Source organism: Phalacrocorax aristotelis, chromosome W (genome assembly GCF_949628215.1).
Source record: "Phalacrocorax aristotelis chromosome W, bGulAri2.1, whole genome shotgun sequence".
In the NCBI taxonomy this organism is placed as follows: domain Eukaryota; kingdom Metazoa; phylum Chordata; class Aves; order Suliformes; family Phalacrocoracidae; genus Phalacrocorax; species Phalacrocorax aristotelis.
The window spans coordinates 8,308,104-8,329,097 of record NC_134310.1 but is presented as its reverse complement, the minus strand read 5'-3'; the positions used below and the strand labels follow the sequence as shown (position 1 = coordinate 8,329,097).

General features: G+C 47.1%; 1 protein-coding gene and 1 long non-coding RNA gene across 8 annotated transcripts in view; one reads left to right on the top strand and one right to left on the bottom strand.

The window, feature by feature from the left end:
• SCAMP4 (secretory carrier membrane protein 4) overlaps positions 1–20,994 on the top strand; it is a 32,240-nt gene that overhangs the window by 4,169 nt on the left and 7,077 nt on the right. For 4 of the 7 annotated variants that reach the window (XM_075076877.1, XM_075076874.1, XM_075076872.1 and 1 more), the window contains exons 2-7: positions 1,198–1,268; positions 1,690–1,749; positions 4,584–4,712; positions 8,404–8,560; positions 18,530–18,631; positions 19,589–19,706. In XM_075076877.1, the coding sequence (XP_074932978.1) occupies positions 1,743–1,749; positions 4,584–4,712; positions 8,404–8,560; positions 18,530–18,631; positions 19,589–19,706 (513 nt within the window). In that variant the 5' untranslated portion in view covers positions 1,198–1,268; positions 1,690–1,742. The remainder of the gene's footprint in view (positions 1–1,197; positions 1,269–1,689; positions 1,750–4,583; positions 4,713–8,403; positions 8,561–18,529; positions 18,632–19,588; positions 19,707–20,994) is intronic. The other 3 variants (XM_075076875.1, XM_075076878.1, XM_075076876.1) reach the window with 2 other exon arrangements.
• LOC142049305 (uncharacterized) lies at positions 10,907–18,269 on the bottom strand. Its single transcript, XR_012657675.1, has 2 exons — positions 17,968–18,269; positions 10,907–11,176 (listed from the first exon to the last, which is right to left on the bottom strand). It is a non-coding gene; the product is annotated as an uncharacterized LOC142049305 (long non-coding RNA).

The following is a 20,994-nucleotide window of genomic DNA, read 5'->3' as shown; positions in this document are numbered from 1 at the left end:
CATGAACTAAATAATCCTCTTCTGAAGAAGGACCTTACTCATTTGCTTATCATTCTTTTCTCTTAGTGTGTTAGCGAAACTGGTGTTCATGTGTCATTTGTTCTTCCCCCAAAATTTACAGATCTCAGCTGGGAACAGCTGCAGATGGGTGGGGTGAAGTTTTAATTGTATTCTTCACTGTCTTCATGCTTTATTTTCTATTCACACATTGAAAAAAGGCAAATCAAAATGCTTCCATTTCTAAATCATAAGTTATAAAACACTTGTCAGATGCTGGGTAATGTCTGTATTGTGGGAAAGCCCAGAGGCTTCACTTGTGTGAGCCTTTAATGAGGGAGTCCCAGCCCTAAGCAGCTCACGACTGACATAGCTTTCCTGTCCACACTCTGTTGCTTTCTTTAGACTGGTACAAGCAAAATAGTACATTCTCATCAGTGTAGATGTAGGTAAGCTTGTATGTAACTGCATCTCTACGTATAGGAGGAATAAACTGCCTGTACGGGTCCCACTTCTTACCAAAGTGCCGTCAGCTCCACAAAGCTGTGCTAGAGTAGCTCAATTAAAAAGGAAAGTAAAACGCAACCTGAACAAAATAATTGTGCCAGTGTAAACTCTGCACCCTCCAGACCATACGCAGGGCACGCAGGAGGAAAGCACAGAGGTGCAGAAAAGGGAAACAAGCTGCTGTAAATCCTTTGCATACAACGCAGCTATTCTGACCTCGGTGCTGCGGCTGCTGTCGGTGCCAGCAGCAGCATGTGATGTGTGTTGTGTCTTTGTAGGGGCAGTTTTTAGTCTGGACTTCCTTCGTTCTTGATACCTCTTGTCAGACCATGCAGTGCTGGTTTAGAGGGTGGTTTTGTGGTACTCTTGTGTTTCCATTCTGGGATTTGCAGGTGGGGGCACACAGTGTTTTTATCCTTAACGAAGAAGGGGTAGAGTCAAAGCTCAGCACAGACCTCGCTGCAGTTTTCATCCGTGCGATCGGTTCTGCCAAAATCATCAACACGGCTGACGCAGAGTAAACTTTGCAGGATTTGATTCTTCCAGCATTACCGTCATGTTCAATAGTGATAACAGGAAGAATGAATCTGTATTTTAAGAAGGGTTGTGCAGAATTATTAAAATAATGAGGGATGCTGGGGTTTGTAACAGCAGTTTACTTGCCAGCTAACAGTGATTATCTGTTTGTTTCAGCAGTTGGGAAGGTCCACAGAGAGCCGGGAGCCAACAAATCATCTCAACACCTAAACGAGGCATTAAGTCTGGTGAGCTCGTACAGATTTCTCTTCCGATGTATGTGCTTTGCTGGGTCCCAACCAGAGCTGTCTGTCTCAGCTTGTTGTCTGGCTGCAGCTGGAAGGTACACATGTTCTGGCAGCAGCTCTCTGTGTATCCTCAACCTTTGCCAGGTGCCACTAAGAGCACGTTTGTTGCTGAATAATACGAGCCTTAAAAGTGGCTGGCAGTGGGATGCTGCCAGGTGGAGCTTCACGTGTACAAGGAGAAATTGTGATCCTTTCTGTAAGGTTCCAGTGTGCCTCCTGTGGGCAATTGGAGATGAATAGTTTGTAGTGGGAACCCCAGGCTCGCAGTCTGTCAAGCGCTACTGGAGACGCTCCTGATTCCAGGAGATTCTGTGGGTGCTGGTTAGTGACATGTGCTGACCTGATTTTCTTTCTCCAATAGAACTGTTGCTGTCTATCTGTCTGAAACTTCTGGAAGGAACACTCCTATTAGAAATGACAGGTAAGAGCACTTCAAAGTATGGCAATGTAGGGAGAAGGGCTTCGGATAATGTTTTTCAGTATGCTGTGATGGCTGTAATGCATCAGGTGTGCGACAAGCCTCCGTTCCTGAGATCTTACTGATCCCTAAAGCTCTTCAGCTACTTCTCTTTTTCCCGCCTTGGTCACATTCACTGTTTATGCTGTATCCAATGTACATTTGTCAGCTGAGGTTACTGTTCCAGCAATAAACGCTCAGGTGTCGCTTGTTAGAAAGTTTTATGAGGATGGAATTTATTCACAAAAAATTACGTGAGAATAATTTCTTCCTTAGAGAGGCTAAACAGCTTTCCACAGCGTTCCTAGCTGTGCTATTGATATTAATACATCTTAATTTTACTTGCAGTGAAATTAGTAACAAAATTCTTCCCAACTTTTTTAAATTAAGAGAAAGTCTGGGGCTTGTGTGCAGCTGCTGCTCATTGGTAATACGGTTTGGTTTTTGAAAGCACGGGTTGTGCTTGCTGATCTAATGTGTTGATCCTAGCCTTGATGGGAGCGCTGTAGCACCCCACGCTATGCAGTCAGCTTGAAAGGGGATATTTTTGTTTTATTTGTTTTGTCTATTCTTCAGAGTAACCCAGAACAGTTGAAAACTACAGGGTCTCTGGGTGGGGAGAAAGTGGCCATTGGGCTGCTTTGCAGCTGGGCAGCAAGAGAGAGGAGGTGCAGTCCTGATCTTTGTGTACCTAACAAACAATTGTGGAAGGTCTTGGAATGTTTTGTGAGCTTGAAAAATGACAAACTGCTGCAGCTGGCGCCCAGCAGGCCAGTTGGGTTGGCCCCACCATTTGGAGTTCTGCACTAGAGGCTGGCAGGAGCTCTACTGCCCGTGACAGATCTGTACTGTAGGAGAGAGAAAAGGGAAGAGAGCAGAACCAAATAAGTAGCTGCAGCTTCAGCTGTTGAAGAGGGACAGAACAAAATTTTCCGCATCCCGCAAAAAAAAAAAAAAGATTCTTAGAGAATGTGCTTTTACTGTGGTCGGTTAATCTTGGTCTTATTGACTTCCCCAGAGAACTGTCTCTTTAGCTTTAAAAAGCTGTGCACCTTTCCTTTCCTTTGATCCAGCATTGTTCTGTCCCTTTGTAGGCTGCTGGGACAGACTGTCCAGGAGAAAGGCCATTAGGTGTTCATAGCAAACAAAAAATTGTTGCCAAGAAGTCCAAATTACTATGAACTTTGAAAGCAGCCATGGTATTTCAGCACTACGTGTGGTGGGGTCAGCAGTAGGTGTTAGCCAATAACTAATACCAGCTTTAGAGGGCATCAGAATTAATGTAAAATGCATTTAGAGATGGGTGAGGAGGGGCAGAAGACTTAATGTTTGTTTTTATAAGGAAGAGTCTACTGAGAAGTCGAGTTGGGCTGGTGACTTCAGACATTATTCCATATTTAATTCTGACATACTCACAGTGGGCATTATCCTCACCATATTTTCTGCATGAAAATATGCCTTTCCTTTCATGAAGTAAAGCCTTTCTTTCCTAAAGCATGGCTTACAGCTTCAGACTCTTCCCTGCCAACCTTCAGATGATGCTAAGAAGCTGCTACTGCAAAATGTCTTCTCGCAGGGAGATAATGGCAAGAGAAGGGTAACTCTTGTGCTGACAGTTCTTGTTCAGACATTTCCTCTCGTCTTCTGTGCCATTTGGAGGTTTTCCCAGGACACTCTTCATCTCTTCCTCTGGTTGTTTTTAATTGTTTACTGGGGCTGAAGTGGACTAGAGACAATTAGTCACAATGTCCTGGAATCAAACTTTAATCAGCACTGGAAGGCAAGAGCAAACATTCTCAAACATGTAGAAACACATGTTCAGGCACACGATATACACAGACAGATCTGTGCATCTGTTTAGAAGCTGACAGCAGCTTAAGTGCAGAGGATTTAGGCATTTAATGACTCAGTTTTAAAACATAGTGTCTTCCCAAGGTAAGGTTTTCTTCACCATATTGCTTTTGCCAGCATTTGCTGATTTATTGTCTCTGAATGCACAGCTTTTTATTTTTTCTTTTTTTTTTTTTTCTGGGACTTAACCTCACAGGGAAAACTTGATTTTCAAAGTAAAAGGGGTACGTTCATGAGCCTTGTCACAAAATCATCCCTGACATCTGGCTTGCCTTCCCTGAACTGGATATCTGCAAACTAAATTCCAGATGGAGAGAAACCTTTCCAAAGGCACCCTTCCTTACTGTCACAGGGACATAGCTACTACAGGTCCTGAGGCCTGATCCACGTGCCAGCAAGCCCACCTACTCAGAGCTGGTGCCTGAAGGTGGATCTGCTTGGCTGGACAGTCGTCAGCCTTTCCTCTTGCTTTGGTGTTCTGAGAGGTTGTAACTAAAATCCTCTGTGCAGCCTGTTTCCCCCAGATGTTGCTGGCCTCTCTGCCCTTCCTGGGAAACCTCATCCTGGAGCTTATTTTAAGGTTGTTTTTTTGGTCTTGCAGCGCCTTTTGCACAACTTTACACTGACGTGTAAAGGTATCAAATCCATGTGTTGCTTATTAGCTCATTTCTATGCCCCGCTCTAAGCCTTGCATGTGCTAATTTAAATATCACGTCCGCTGCTGAAGAAGGAGAATGAGATGTTTGGCGTCCAGGGTGAGGATGAACGCACTGCAGGGAGTAATGTGAAGGTCCAGAGCAGGTGATAGTTTTCTCTTTTGATTCCTGTGAGTCCCCTTGACCTAGGTGCCCTCGGCTGTGTATTGGGAAGGTGTGGAGGATATTATGCTTGCTCAGCTGTATGAGAACGTTTCTGCGTTCAGCTAACATCTGTGGTTTGTGTTGCAGAAAAGGTGAATAACTTCCCGCCACTCCCCACGTTTATCCCTCTGGAACCGTGTTTCTACCAGAATTTTGCTGATGAAATTCCCATCGGTTATCAGTCTCTGGTGAAGAGGATCTACCACGTATGGATCTGTAAGTTGAATAAGAAACCTGTGCTGGGAGGACGTGTGTGTGTGTAGTGAAAAAACCGTAGATCTTAATGACTTAAATGCTTTAAAGTTTCGACTGCAATTAGTTGATGAGGAAAAAAGGATTCATCTTGGAATACTGTAATATAACTTATACCCAAATTTTAAGCTGCTGTGCTTTGAGTCTTTGCCGCAGAGCTGCTGTTGAACAAAGGAGAGAGTATCAGTGCTAGAAAAGTCTATTAGTAAATTTGGGGACAAAAAAAGCAGACCATATTTGATACCTTTATTAACATCAAGTGATGTTTTACTCACCAAAATAGCCATCTTAAAGTAATTCCCAGTTCACCTAAACTAAGATGAATAGGAGAACTTTAGGCAAGAAAATAAACGTGGCTCATTTGCTTCCTCCCTGTCTCCCCACCTCACTTTAGGAAGGCTAAAATTCCCCCTTGTTTGTGCCATCCCCAGATTTCCCCTCCCAATCGAAGCAGTTTTTCTAGCCAGGTGCTGTCTCTTCCTTAGCTCTCCATAACCTGCAAGACGTCCCCCGTCCTGCTGGAGAAGGGCACTGATCCTTTCGGTCACAGCTGGTGATGTGCTGATATTCTGTACGAACAGACCTCCTGGCTCTGGGCTTGTGTTGTCTGGCTTAGCCATTCAAAAGCCAGCAACAAAAATTGACCATTCTTCTCCAAGGAATGAAATAGGCTGAAGAATGGTGTGGCAGGCCTAGAGAACCACAGGGAGTGCTTTGGAAGATAAATCTTTTTGCCTTGCTTATCTTTTTTTCCCCAAATGCTTGTCATCCTATTTACCCTTCTCACTGAAGGAAAGCTTGTTTTCTGCCAGATACGTGTTTGGTGGCATGGCTTTTATTCTGGATGCATAGGATGTGTGTATGAGAGAGATTTGTGTTCATAAATAATAGCATAATCTATCACTCCATTGTTCTTTTGTTATTTAGAGATGCTGAAATGAGCTCTGTAATTTTCTTGCCTGAAGAAACTGCTTGTCCCTTCAGACTAACTGGCTAAATGTTGCATGCTGTAAAGCTGCCTTTGTCTGCAGCTCTTCCTAAACAAAGCGCCCCTCAGTCAAGTTAATGGCATGCTGGAAAGGTGCCAGCCATTTGGGCAACTAGTCTAGGCATGGCTGAGGAGACCTGGCATTTACACCAGAAGTTTTAAATGTCTGTCTGCAACACACTTTCTTTTGGCGTCTCCCCGACTTTTGGGGATGGGATGGAGAGAGACACACGTGGAGGGAAGACGGTAAACAAGAAAAGGCCAACGCTAAAAATAGAAACATAAAAGTTGCTGCTAGAAGGTTGAATGCTCATTACTTTAATTTGATGTGAAGATTTTGTTAAGGTGGATGGTGATTTGGGGAAACCTGTACCAGAGCTCCCACTACTGGAGAGCCAACTCCTACCTGCTGCTCAGGGAGAACCAGAAGTTCCTTAAAACTTTATAGGTGCTCTTGACTTTGTGGGGGTTTTTTATTTTACTAAGTGACTTCTGGAGAATAAATAATTTCTGAAAACAGAAATTTGGAGAAGTACAGCTAATTACTGTATAAATGCAATTTAAATAATTCAAATTCTTTCTTCCCCCCAATATTGAGATACATTGAAACCATTGCATATAAAGCCTTGTTGTTAGCCGCTCAGAAGAATTTTCTTTGTAGTAAAACAATCTTTTATTTTAACTCTCATGTAACTTGGGTGTCAGAAGCAGCAGCTGGGTTCGGACGCTTTCCACGCTAGATTCTCCCAACTGTGTTGTCAATATTATTTTATGACCACAAAACTTTGTAGTTGTTTAGCAGCCCCCGGGCTGTGTGAAGGCAGGTGGGTCTGTGCCAAGAGGAGGAACGAGAAGAGTTGGAAGGAGAGGCCAGACTGGTGTCAGGCATCAGAGGACCAAGCTGGTGATGTGCAGGTGAAGCAAGGAACGGGCAGGGCATGTTCACTTACCACGAGTGAAGAGAAATTCAGGGATTTACTTTTAACTGAATAAATGGGGCCAGGGTCCAAAGTGTTACTGTGAGCTCATCACCAGGCAGTACTGAAGGGTCTTTTGTGTTTGGACCCTCTGCCTCCTCATTTATCTTCATCTGTGCTAATTGAGACAAGTTAATGCAAAGTTTAAGAGTTACCACCTGTTTTTCCAAAATAGAAGCTTGTAATTGGGCTAAGCCTCTTCAACACTGGCAGAGCCTGGGGAGATGCAAGACAGCTGCAGGGAGACCCTGGAGTATTGAGGGGAGCGTGTGGAGGACTTGGGGTGCATCAAGCCCTGCATTGCAGCTGGGTGAGGGAGGGGATTGCCCTGCTCTGCTCCACGCTGGTGCGGCCTCACCTCGAGTGCTGTGGGCAGTGTTGGGTGCCACAGGGCATTAAGGGTATAAAGCTACTGGAGAGTGTCCAGAGGAGGGCCACAGAGTTGGGGAAGGGTTTAGAGGGGAAACTGTATGGGGAGCGGCTGAAGTCCCTTGGTTTGTTCAGCCTGGAGCAGAGGAGGCTGAGGGCAGCCCTCATGGCGCTCTGCAGCTCCCTCCTGAGGGGAGGAGGAGGGGCAGGTGCTGATCTCTCCTCTCTGGTGACCAACGACAGGACCCAAGGGAATGGCAGGGAGATGTGCCAGGGGAGGGTTAGGCTGGGTATTAGGAGAAGGTTCTTCCCCCAGAGGGTGGTGGAGCCCTGGAACAGGCTCCCCAGGGAGGCATCACGGCACCAAGGCTGGCGATATTCCAGAAGCACTTGGACACGGCCCTCAGAGACACGGTGTGAATTTGGGGCTGTCCTGTGCAGGGACAGGAGTTGGGCTTGATGATCCTTGTGGGTCCCTTCCAACTCAGGATATTTTGTAATTCTATGATTTAGGATAGCGGGGAGCCCCTGGTGTGGGGACCAAGCTCAGCTGGTGAAAGCTGGGAAGTATGCAAGTCCCCCTTTGTGGTGACGTTGAGCTTCAGGGAAAGGGGGGAGCAGCGTCACTTCATGCGCATCTACTTAACACAGCACTGGTGTGCTCTGGCGGCCGTTTTCAACTGTTCCTTTTTATCCAAGCGTCAGGAACAGGGATGTGAAAAGGCCTTTAAGCCACCCCTGTGGTCACGTGTTCTCAGCTTGATTGGAGTTTGCTTATCCACTCGCTCGAGGCAGCACTTACAAACCCTGAAGCTAACTTCCAAGCTTCCTCAGAGGCCCAGGGAAGCAGAGGGAGAGCCCGCAAGGCACTGTGCTGGCTCTGTAATAGCTCATGAGCCAGCCTCAGTGAGCATGGAGACCAAAGTCTCATTGAGGCTGGGTGCAGGGCAGTGTTTTACACCCCTCTCCTCTCATAAAGGGGTTTTGCTACAAATGGGAGTTGACCCTTGCTCGTAATTCATAATAATGCTGACCTGAGTATTGGTCGTGCTGGTTGCGACCCAGTTCTCCATCCTTTGGCAGTTCCCAAAAGAGTTTCCTCACCCCTCTGCTGCAGCACTCCCTCTGGAGATGGATGTGTCTGTGCTGCCGGCTCCTGGGGTCACGCAGGGACCTGCCACTCGCTTGGAGCAGCTGCATTATTGGGCTTGAGTTTCCCACTGCAGCATGGACCCTTTCTGTTTTAATTCCAGATGTTTCCTTTTTGTGTGAAGCCATGAAACTGCACAACCTCATGGTCTTTCCTCTGCCCTCTTTACAGTTTACTGCATCACGCTAGTGGTGAATATAATTGCATGCCTGGCGTGGTGGATTGGGGGAGGCTATGGCGTCAATTTTGGTTTGGCCATCCTCTGGCTTATCCTCTTCAGTCCCTGCAGCTACGTCTGCTGGTTCCGACCTGCGTACAAAGCCTTTCGGTAAGTAGAAGCCCGTGAGGCGGTTTTGTTTGTTTCCTTTGGGAGACAGATGTGTTGTTACTGGGGAGTGCTCCTCTAGAGATCTCTCTCTCTGGGAAAAAGATTAAGGACTTGATGTCTGAATGTCTTGTTTACTTTTGAAGTGAAAAAGAATGTGGCTACTTCTAAATACTAGATGTAGGACCGAGGGTCACCTGCCTAGGGTTGGAGGTGAGCAGCAGCGAGTAGTTTCCATTTCCATGAGGATGAAATTCATATTTTGCTTAAGTATGTCAAGCTTAGAAGCACCCTTGTATCAGTATAGCATTAAGATAGATACTAATTTGGTGACGCTTCATTGAGGCTTGTTTTGATGGAAGACCATTAAGTTATCGGTTTTTGAGAAATCTTCTGGTTTTTGTCTCCAGATACTTGAGGGCTTGGCTGCTTTGCTTTTTAGATAAAAGCAGTTCCCTGGAGCGAGTCCTTCTGAAACTCCACAAATATTTAAAGCCATCCTACATTTTTCACTTTAATTAATGATCATTTGCATTTGCTCATGCTTGCTGTGGATCACGAGGCATTATTCAGACATTAATGCATAATGCTTGTCGGAGCCGTGAAGGTCCTGAGCATTTGCCAGCCTGACGCAGGGAGAGGAGGTGCAGAGGAGGGGAGGGACCTGCCCTGTGTCCCACCGCAGGTCACCAGCAGACCCCACACACCAGTCAGGGATTTGGACACTCAAGGTTGAAGCTCTTTCTGGTTCCCCATTACCAGAATAACTCTGGATTTTGATTCACTGGATTCTGTGACAAGATGGTTTAGATAACAGCAAAAGCAGCTGATAGGACCCCACCTGCCAACTCCCATTCCTATCTATTTAGCACATGCTAAATTAGTTGTTTAAACACTCTTCTGAATTTATGCTTTGTACTAACAACACTGGGCAGTTAATGCACTTGTGGTGCTTAACATCAGTGACTACATCATGGAGTACAGGGGAGGCTTACTTCTGATGGAAGCAGAAGGCCACTGGGTTGGATTTGTCTGAAAGTTAAAAGATGTGAAAATACTAGCTCTGAACTCTTGCCCTCTGGGACTGGGGTTTTGTCTCCATCCCTAGTTGAGAAGCCTGAGGGCCAGTGAGTGCTGGCTAGAGCTCTGTTCAAAGAACAATTTCCATTCTGAAGTCTGGGAAAAATTACTTCTCCCTGCTGACCTCCTCTGGGCTTCACAAGGACCGTTTCTAATTATTTCATTAATGTTGTTTGTATGTGTTTATGCAACTGAGTACTGAAAGGGCCCTGAGGTTACCCTGTGTAGAGACTTCTACAGTTAAAAAAAGAATAAGCCCTAGGGACAGACTGGCAAGCCCAGAGATCGTTGACTTTGACATCAGTTGCAGAAGAGGCTTGAAGAACACTGCAGTGGGGCAGCAGTGTTTCTTGTGGGATCACAGCTAGTCGTGATTCAAGGAAGCGAGGTCAGACCCACTTACTCTGCTTGTTCTGGGAAGAGGCAACCCTTCAATATTGGCATCATGTACTGCGAAGATGCTTTTGTAAAACCTTCATCATACATCTGCATCCAAAATTAAATTACCTGCAGAGCTTTGCTAGGGCAAAGCTGTTGCAAATCTGCACCAGAAAGCTGGATCAGAAATCACCTTTTCCATGTATCCTCACTAATTCCCACAGATCCTTTCAAACGAAGATTCCTCCAACCCTTTCAAATCATAGTTGCAAGAGTCTGAAAGCTCAGCTTTGAGCCTAATCCTTGTTAATTGGATTATGATAGGCACTGCCGTGAACAGTCCACGTTTAAAGTATTTCTTTCACATTGCCGTATTCTGAGGTGATATTTGAAGGGTGGGATCATGAGGATCCTCCAGGATGGCAAATTTCTTTCACAGCATCTCTGTGGCCATCTTTTGAAAGATGACAGACAACCACACCAATGCACGCAGCTCAGGGCAGCAGAGGTCTGGCTGGAGGCTTTTCTACTTGTCTCAGGCTAGTCAGGGTCCACAGCATTGACCCCTCCAGAGCCTGGGGTCCTGCCTCCCTCATCTCCTCTTTAGGCATTAGGGGCTAGAATACTAATAAACATTAAAATAATATTTTAATGTTTATTATTTTAATCACTTTTCAGGGTTTGAGCAGGAGCTGGGAGTGGCTAGAGCTGTTTTGTAAACTCCCCCTTGCACCAAGATGCTTCATAAGCAACTGAAGTGGTTTTTTTTGTAAATCTCTTCTGTAAATCATGGGCCCTCTCTCAGGAACTCAGAATGGGAATCATTTGTATCATTAAAAATGATAGTCTGGGGAGTTGTAGTTGTGCCTGGGCTTACAGTGAAAGGCTGGCTCATTGACGTAGCTGGTTTAATGGGATGAAGATATTGTGCTGCAGTTCTGTGGCACAGCCAAAAGTTGGGCAAAACAGTGCTGTGCCCCAGTGAACCCATGACAGAGAGACCATGAACATACGGGGTCGGCCTTCTTGTTTGGGATCATGTTCATGCTGCCTGTTAAACCTGCATGAATTAAAGGGCCTCACATATTCAGGACCCTCTGAACCTGTACATCCCAGAGATGTGGAGCCTGCAAAGATGCAAAAGTGTGCTTCTGCATTTCCCTGTTGTCATGGTTTTAGCTGGGATAGAGTTAATTTTCTTCACTCTAGCTGGCATAGTGCTGGGCTTTGGACTTAGCATGAAAACAATGTTGAGATAACACAGATGTTTTGGCTGTTGCTGGGTAGTGCTTGTACTAGTCAAGGACTCTTCTAGCTTCCCATGCTTTGCTGGGTGCACAGGAAGCCGGGAGGGGAGGGGGCACAGCTAAGAGAGTGGATTCAAACTGGCCAAAGGGATACTCCCTAGCATGTAACGTCATGCCCAGTATGTTAACTGGGAGGGGCTGGCCGGGGGAGGGAGGCAGCAATCGCGGCTTGGGGACGGTCGGCGGATGGTGAGCAGCTGTATCGTTTGTGTTTCTGTGTTTTTTTCTTTTTTCCTTTTCCATTTTATTATAATTATTGTCATTACTATCATAATTACAATTTCATTGTAATCATTAAACTGTGCTTATCTCAACCCACAAGTTCTTTTGCTCGTCCGATTCTCTTCCCCATCCCACAGGGGTGGGGGGGGGTGAGCGAGTGGCTGCGTGGTGTTCAGTTGCCAGCTGAGGCTGAACCATGACAGTCCATTTTGGCGCCCAACGTGGGGCACGAAGGGTTTGAGATAATAACAGTTTCTGGTCACAGCATTGATTTATCTGCTCTCAATATTAGTTTGTCCAGTCTTTACCATGCTGACTGTAAAGTACATGTTAAAAATTGCTGTTGGTTTTTGTAGTTTGCTGTGCTCTGCAGTGATTGGGGATGTTTTGCCTAGGAGATTTGTTATTAAAACACTGGCTTTGACCGTTATCGGTTATTTAGGTCTTGCATGGAAGCCGTTACTGTACTTCAGCTACCACCTCATGGAGGCAATTAGCAATTATACCTCCTCCTCTGAGAAGTTTTTTATGGAGGAAATACAGAATGGCACCTTAGCTGCCATCTTCTATAATGTCTCCTCCTTCATTACAACAACTTTTCAGTATCTTGAACATCCTTGGGTAGTTAAGATACATCTGTTGATATTGCTTTGGCAGGTGGTATCAGATCTGTCTAAGGTTAATAAGCAATTTAAGACTATAATCCAGAGATCTGTCCCAAGGCTCGATAGCTATGTGTGGCAAGGTATGTGGGATAGTGTGGGCACCCCCCGTGATGTGGGACTTCACCCCTGAACAAGTGCAGAATCCTGAAAAATTAGTAGAACATTTGGAGGAAGTATGTTGTCACCCTGGCAATTCCAGAGAGATACCAATCACTGCCATGTGCTGGGGTCTGGCTTATGCCTATCAAGCCTTATTTAACACTATTCAGTACCCCCAAGGGGAAGAGAAGGTCTCTGGATCTAAAAAGACAAGGAAAGCAACAAGCACTGCGGCCACTCAAACCCTCACGACAGATACTGCAGCTGCTCCAACCCCAGTGCCAAGCATTGCAGCTAAACCAGAGGACCAACCCGTGCTAGTATCAGTTGCCCCTATACTCAAGAAGAAATCTTGGAAGAGAAAGTCAACTCGTTTAGAAAGAGATTATGAAGAACCAGGGCCATCACAAGAAGAGGAGGAAGAAGAAGAATGTGTACAAGAAACGGAAACTACCCAATCCCTATCCTTGAGTGAGTTGCGGGATATACAGAAAGATTTTGGCTGTTGTTCAGGTGAGCACATTGTCACCTGGTTGCTCCGATGCTGGGATAATGGGGCCAGTAGCCTGGAATTAGAGGGGAAGGAAGCCAAACAATTGGGATCCCTCTCTAGGGAAGGGGGCATTGATAAAGCAATTGGAAAAGGAACACAAGCCCTCAGCCTCTGGAGGCGATGCCTGTCAGGTTTGAAATAAAAGTACCCCTTCAAAGAAGATACTGTATTTCGCCGAGGAAAATGGACAACTATGGAGAAAGGCATCCAGTATCTAAGGGAATTAGCTGTGCTTGAGGTGATTTATGGTGACCTGGTTGATCAACAGTCATCCAAAGATCCAGATGAAGCCGAGTGCACATGACCCATGTGGCAGAAGTTTGTACGGAGCGCACCATCTTCGCATGCAAACTCATTGGCAGTGATGTCCTGGAAAGATGATGAGACACCAACGGTGGTGGAGGTGATAGATAGACTCCGGGATTACGACACAAATCTCTCTTCCTCGCTCGTCTCTGCTGTGGAGAAACTATCCCAAGAGGTCCAGCAACTCAAAGAAGATCTGTCCTGCTCCCCACCAGTACAGACCAGTATCTCAGCCATTAGGAGTAAGGGTCCCTTTGCTCAAGAGAAGGGATACACATGACGGGCCACCCTATGGTTCTACCTGCGTGACCACGGAGAGGACATGAGGAGGTGGGATGGAAAACCTACCTTGACCCTAGAGGCACGGGTACGTGAGCTGCAAGGGAGAACAATCGCTCAGGGGAGTTACTCCAGGAGAGCTGCTGCTCCAGTTTCCAGTAAGCAATTCCTCAGACAGAGGAGCAGAAGCACTGAGTTCCTCTCTGATTTTAATATACACACTTGTGATTAATATTTACAGGAAGTGAGTGATGAACACTATGATCAGGACTAGAGGGGCCCTGCCTCCAGCCGGGTGGAGGAAAGGGATAACCGGGCTTACTGGACTGTGTGGATCCGATGGCCTGGCACATCCGACCCACAGGAGTATAAAGCTTTAGTGGACACCAGTGCACAGTGCACCTTAATGCCATCAAACTATATAGGGGCAGAACCCATCAGCATTGCTGGAGTGACAGGGGGATCCCAAGAGCTAACTGTATTGGAGGCCGAAGTGAGCCTAACCGGGAATGAGTGGCAAAAGCACCCCATTGTGACTGGCCCAGAGGCTCCGTGCATCCTTGGCATAGACTGCCTCAGGAGAGGGTATTTCAAGGACCCAAAAGGGTACAGGTGGGCTTTTGGTGTAGCTGCCTTGGAGACGGAGGAAACTGAACAGCTGTCTACCTTGCCCGGTCTCTCAAAGGACCCTTCTGTGGTGGGGTTGCAGAGGGTCAAAGAACAACAGGTGCCAATCACCACCACAACAGTGCACCAGCGGCAATATCGCACCAACAGAGACTCTCTGATCCCCATCCATGGGCTCATTCATTGACTGGAGAGCCAAGGAGTCATCAGTAAGACCCACTCGCCCTTTAACAGTCCCATATGGCCAGTCCGGAAGTCTAATGGAGAGTGGAGGCTAACAGTAGACTATCGTGGCCCGAATGAAGTCACTGCACCGTTGAGTGCTGCTGTGCCAGACATGCTAGAACTTCAATACGAACTGGAGTCCAAGGCAGCCAAGCGGTATGCCACAATTGATATCGCTAATGCATTCTTCTCAGTCCCTCTGGCAGCAGAGTGCAGGCCACAGTTTGCTTTCACATGGAGGGGCGTCCAGTACACCTGGAATCGACTGCCCCAGGGGTGGAAACACAGTCCTACCATTTGCCATGGACTGATTCAGACTGTACTGGAACAGGGAGAAGCTCCCGAACACCTTCAATACATTGATGACATCATCGTGTGGGGCAACACAGCGGAAGAAGTTTTTGAGAAAGGAGAGAAAATAGTCCAAATCCTTCTGAAGGCTGGTTTTGCCATAAAACAAAGTAAGGTGAAGGGACCCGCGCAAGAGATCCAGTTCTTAGGAATCAAATGGCAAGATGGTCGTCGTCAGATCCCAATGGATGTGATCAACAAAATAGCAGCCATGTCTCCACCAACTAGCAAAAAGGAAACACAAGCTTTCTTGGGCATCGTGGGTTTTTGGAGAATGCATATTCCCAATTACAGTCTGATCGTAAGCCCTCTCTATCAAGTGACCCGGAAGAAGAATGATTTCAAATGGGGCCCTGAGCAATGACAAGCCTTTGAACAGATTAAACAGGAGATAGTTCATGCAGTAGCTCTTGGGCCAGTCCGGGCAGGACAAGATGTAAAAAATGTGCTCTACACCGCAGCCGGGGAGAATGGCCCTACCTGGAGCCTCTGGCAGAAAGCACATGGGGAGACCCGAGGTTGACCCCTAGGGTTTTGGAGTCGGGGATACAGAGGGTCTGAAGCCCGCTATACTCCAACTGAAGAAGAGATATTGGCAGCATATGAAGGGGTTCGAGCTGCTTCAGAAGTGGTTGGTACTGAGGCACAGTTGCTCCTGGCACCCCGACTGCCAGTGCTGGGCTGGATGTTCAAAGGAAACATCCCCTCTACACACCATGCAACTGATGCTACGTGGAGTAAATGGGTTGCACTGATCAACCAGCGGGCTCGAGTAGGAAACCCCAGTCGCCCAGGAATCTTGGAAGTGATTATGGACTGGCCAGAAGGCAAAGATTTTGGATTATCACCAGAAGAGGAGGTGACACGTGCTGAAGAAGCCCCACTGTATAACAAACTGCCAGAAGATGAGAAGCAATACGCCCTGTTCACTGATGGGTCCTGTCGCCTTGTGGGAAAGCACCGGAGATGGAAGGCTGCTGTATGGAGTCCTACACGACAAGTCGCAGAAACTGCTGAAGGAGAAGGTGAATCGAGCCAGTTTGCAGAGGTAAAGGCCATCCAGCTGGCCTTAGACATTGCTGAACGGGAAAAGTGGCCAGTGCTCTATCTCTATACTGACTCCTGGGTGGTGGCAAATGCCCTGTGGGGCTGGCTGCAGCAGTGGAAGCAAAGCAACTGGCAGTGCAGAGGCAAACCCATCTGGGCTGCCGCACTGTGGCAAGATATTGCTGCCCGGGTAGAGAACCTGGTTGTAAAGGTACGTCATGTGGATGCTCACGTCCCCAAGAGTCGGGCCACTGAAGAACATCGGAACAACCAGCAGGTAGATCAGGCTGCCAAGACTGAAGTGGCTGAGGTGGATCTGGACTGGCAGCATAAGGGTGAACTATTTCTAGCTCGGTGGGCCCATGACACCTCAGGCCATCAAGGGAGAGATGCAACATACAGGTGGGCTCGTGATCGAGGGGTGGACTTGACCATGGATATTATTGCACAGGTTATCCACGAATGTGACACATGGGCTGCAATCAAGCAAGCGAAGCGGGTAAAGCCTCTGTGGTATGGGGGACGATGGCTGAAATCTAAATATGGGGAGGCCTGGCAAATTGACTATATCACACTCCCACAGACCCGCCAAGGCAAGCGCCATGTGCTTACAAGGGTAGAAACAACGACTGGCTGGCTGGAAACATATCCTGTCCCCCACGCCACTGCCCGGAACGCTCTCCTGGGTCTTGAGAAACAAGTCCTGTGGCGACATGGCACCCCAGAGAGAATTGAGTCAGACAACGGGACTCATTTCCGAAATAGCCTCATAGACAGCTGGGCCAAAGAGCACGGCACTGAGTGGGTGTATCACATCCCCTATCACGCACCAGCCTCTGGGAAGATTGAACGGTACAATGGACTGTTAAAAACCACACTGAGAGCAACGGGGGGTGGGACATTCAAGCACCGGGATACACATTTAGCAAAAGCCACCTGGTTAGTCAACACGAGGGGATCTGCCAGGCGAGCTGGCCCTGCCCAGTCAGAAATCCTACATGCTGTGGAAGGGGATAGAGTCCCTGTAGTGCACGCAAAAAGTATGCTGGGCAAAACAGTCTGGGTTCTTCCTGCCTCCGGCAAAGGCAAACCCATTCGTGGGATGGCTTTTGCTTGAGGACCTGGGTGCGCTTGGTGGGTGATGCGGGAGGATGGAGGTGTTTGGTGTGTGCTTCAAGGGGATTTGATTTTTTGGGTGAAAACAGCCAATGAACTGAATAATATGCTGTTAATTGCTATATAATGTTGTATGTCGTCACTACTATGGTTGCTATATGCCATATCAATGGTATCATGGTGGGAATCTCCCAAATTAATCATAATAATAAAAAGAACTTTCAATTTAACCAAGCAAAGTGCAGCAGTGATAGAACAAGGACTAACAGTGCAGTAGTGATGGAACAAGGACAGACTTCAGTATGCAACAATCCAACGCCACACACAGCACCTCTCTGAAAGACTGTTACAATAGATGAAACCCAAAGTTTTGGACTAATTGAGCTCAATGGACATCTCACAGACATTTTGCAGGGGTGGTTCATAGACTAGGGGAATGATAAATGAAATCTGTATATTCTGTTAAAGGATGAGAGGGTGGGTAGGGATTATTGAAATTTTATTGGATAGTATGGGACCTGAGCATGGTGTAAATGATATGGAGTAAGGGGTGGATACTGTCATGGTTTTAGCTGAGATAGAGTTAAATTTCTTCACTGTAGCTGGCATAGTGCTGTGCTTTGAACTTAGCATGGAAACAATGTTGAGATAACACACAGATGTTTGGGCTGTTGCTGGGCAGTGCTTGTACTAGTCAAGGACATTTCTAGCTTCCCATGCTCTGCCAGGGGCACAAGAAGCCGGGAGGGGAGGGGGCACAGCTAAGAGAGCGGATTCAAACTGGCCAAAGGGATATTCCATATCATGTAACGTCATGCCCAGTATGTTACCTGGGAGGGGCTGGCCGGGGGAGGGAGGCAGCAATTGCGGCGTGGGGACGGTCAGCGTCGGTCAGCAGGTGGTGAGCGGCTGTATTGTTTGTGTTTCTGTGGTTTTTTCCCCTTTTTTCCCCTTTTCCATTTTATATTATCATTATTCTAATTATGATTATAATCATTATTATAATAATTATTTTATTGTAATTATTAAACTGTGCTTATCTCAACCCACAAGTTCTTTTGCTCTTTTGGTTTTCTCCCCCATCCCACAGGGGTGGGGGGAGTGAGCGAGCGGCTGCGTGGTGTTCAGTTGCCAACTGAGGCTGAACCATGACACCCGGACAGAGTACTACCCACTTCTCTTGTGGCTGTTTTTCTTCCTAGTATGTCCCAGTGCTGCATTATTGACCGTGGGTGTGTAAGCACAATGATAAGAAGCCACTGAGACGTTCCCAGCTGGAATTGTCATGTTCAGTGATCACTTTTAGCGTATGGGCAACCTTTGCCTGCCAGTGTTCAGGTGCCCTTGTGCCTACTTGCCAGTGGCTGAGCTGCACAGGTGTCAGGCTGTGCTGTCTTCAGATGTTTGGTCGGAGAAATGATTCAGGTATTCTTTGTTCTGCAGGAGACTGCTTTGCCTCATGTTGTCATCTATCTATGCAATTACTTTGGTAGAGCAATTGCAGGAGCCAGACTTATTGGAAGAGATTAGGTGCTGATGATTCATGGATCTGCATGCTTTCACTGCCAGGGAACGAGGAATAGCTTTCAAAGTATATCGGTGTAGGGGATCTCTTCTGAGATACCACATTCGAGGGTTTGCATGTGATGGGGTCAAACATCAGTGTGAAGCAACATGAGGTGCCAATCTCCCCCTAACTTCCTCTCTTCCTTCACAGGTCGGACAGCTCGTTTAATTTTATGGCCTTTTTCTTCATCCTTGGTGCACAGTTTCTTCTCACGATCCTGCAGGCGATTGGTTTCTCCGGATGGGGAGCTTGGTAAGCAGGATGCTCCTACAGTCTTATGGCTGAGCACTCAGCATCCGTGACTGAGAGTTTCAGGCCGTGGGCTGTTTCTGTGAACTTTTGAGACACCTCTGGGAAGTCTGTACAGGGTGGAGTGGAAGAAGCTTTCTGTTTTGCTCTGTGGCATAATTATATTTGCTCTTGGAGTACACAGTTCTGTTTTCATTGCTGTACTGGCAGAAGTCGGGTATCTTCACCTGCTTGTCCTTTGTAGCACCTTCCTACAATATCCGTTTCTTTTTACCATTTAAGCAGCCAGTTTCAAGATTCATCTGATTCTCTCTTAGCATTGCCCTCAAATTATTCACAGCACATGGTGAGCAGTGCATGATGACTCACTGTTGGCCTATAGAGCAAGTATTGTGAGAGTTGTCCTAAAATAAATGGGAGCATTTTAGTGTCTGTCCCTGGTTATGTTATAATTGTTTGGCATTTTAACTTTCTACTTTGAGAGACTTGAGAGCAATTACTGCTGAAACTACAAATAATAGAAAGTCCTAGTACTCCGTATAGCATTTTGTTTTCTTAACTGCTGATGCTCTCCAGTCACCCTACCTGGTTATTGCCATCAGAGGAACAGAGATGCAGTGTAAGTCATAGGAGCCTCCTGTTCCCAGGTCTGGTCTCTAGATGCACAATCAAAAGCACCTCGGCAATGAATCTTCTCCTCCCAAAGTCTCTGCAGCTGGCTGTCCCCTAAAGGTCTGAGACTGGATTAGCAAGGGATGCTGGCAAGTGAGACTTGAGATCTTGGGGAAGTACCTGCCTCAGCTGCATTTAATTCTGTCTGTTTTCTCCATTATTCTTTTCATTTTCAAGAGCTTTAAAGCTGCCTTGTAATTTCTGGGTATGAGTAAATGGTCTTTCTGATAATAAGGACACTTAAAGACAGCTATAATGATACTGTTTGTTTCTTTCCATTTCTTCCAGTGGCTGGTTGGCAGCCGTTACTTTCTTTAGCACCAACGCTGCAGCTGCTGTGTTCATGCTGTTTTCTGCCATTATGTTTACAATGTCAGCGGTCACAATGCTCATCTGCATTTTAAGGGTAGGTGCTTCTCATGTCTCTCTGACTGGCGTACCCGCACTTTGTATCACAGTAATGTGAATGGGCAGCTTAGCAGCCGCTGTAAGCCATCGCTGCTTTTAAAGGTTTTATAGTGTCATCAGTTGGTGTGTCTCAGAGTATCTAGAGCATGAATCCAGATTACACAAGACGGCTGGGGCTGGATGTTGTCACCATTTCATGTGGCGATGTTCCTTTACGTCACTCGAAGCGAGCTTCGTTGCCGATTGGGATGTTCATTGATGGCAAAGGTGAAGTATCTTGAGATGGCCTGCAGTGGGGACTGGGTGGCAGGATGGGGAGTGGTCCTTGGTTCTCTGCAGAAAGAAGGATTTGGAGGTAGGGCTGTCTGGAAAGCTTCAGTAGACTGATGGCAGCAGAGGGGAGAAGACAGAAGCCCTGCTGAAGCAGCAGTGCCAGTTTTACAGAGGTTTCAGCCCACTGGCCTGGGTTGGCTGCCTCGCTGTGGGATCCCCAACCTGAATCCCAGACGTGTGGCTGAAATGGGTTCAAGTCTTGGGTTGACATTATCTATTTGCACCTCTGTTCACTATATCATCACATTGATGATACATTTAAATCACATTGATTTAAACGCGGAGATCCCAGAAGCAGCACTCAGTCGGCGAGGCACGCAGCGGCAGCAATGGTAAGTCCTGCGACTGGGTGCTAGACTGGGGTAGAAACAGGGGTTTCCTGTGCCAGGGAACCTGATAAAGAACCCAGTGGGGCCCTCGTGCCAAAAACAACAGGCCGCTCTCGCGAGTGAGGCAGACAGGGCTTGGGCATTGCTGGGGCAACGGCGGGAGTTTTAAATGGCTCCCTAGGGAGTGCAGCGACTAGGACGGGCAAACATGGTGTGATGTGTCAGGAAGGGCGTGGCGCGGCAGTTTGTACAGCAGTTCGCGCAGGCAGGGCGAGCAGGCAGCTGGCGAGCTGTCCTCGTGGTCTACGCTCTCCCAGAAAAGACATAGCCATGGTCTCCGCTCGGACAAGAGCTATCACCAGGAGGCATGTGGCAACGCAGACAGAACTCCCACTAAAACATGCAGCCACCCAGGTCTCTGGCTGCAGGGAGTTCCAGAGCCTTGCTCCAGTCATGGAGGGCTCCTGAGACAGGACCTGTGTGAGGTGTGAGCAGGTGGAGGATCTGCTCAGCATGGTGGCAGAGCTGAAAGAGGAAGTTGTGAGACTGAGGAGTATCAGGGAATGCGAGAGGGAGATAGACTGGTGGAACCACTCCCTACCATCCCTGAGACAAGCACACCAG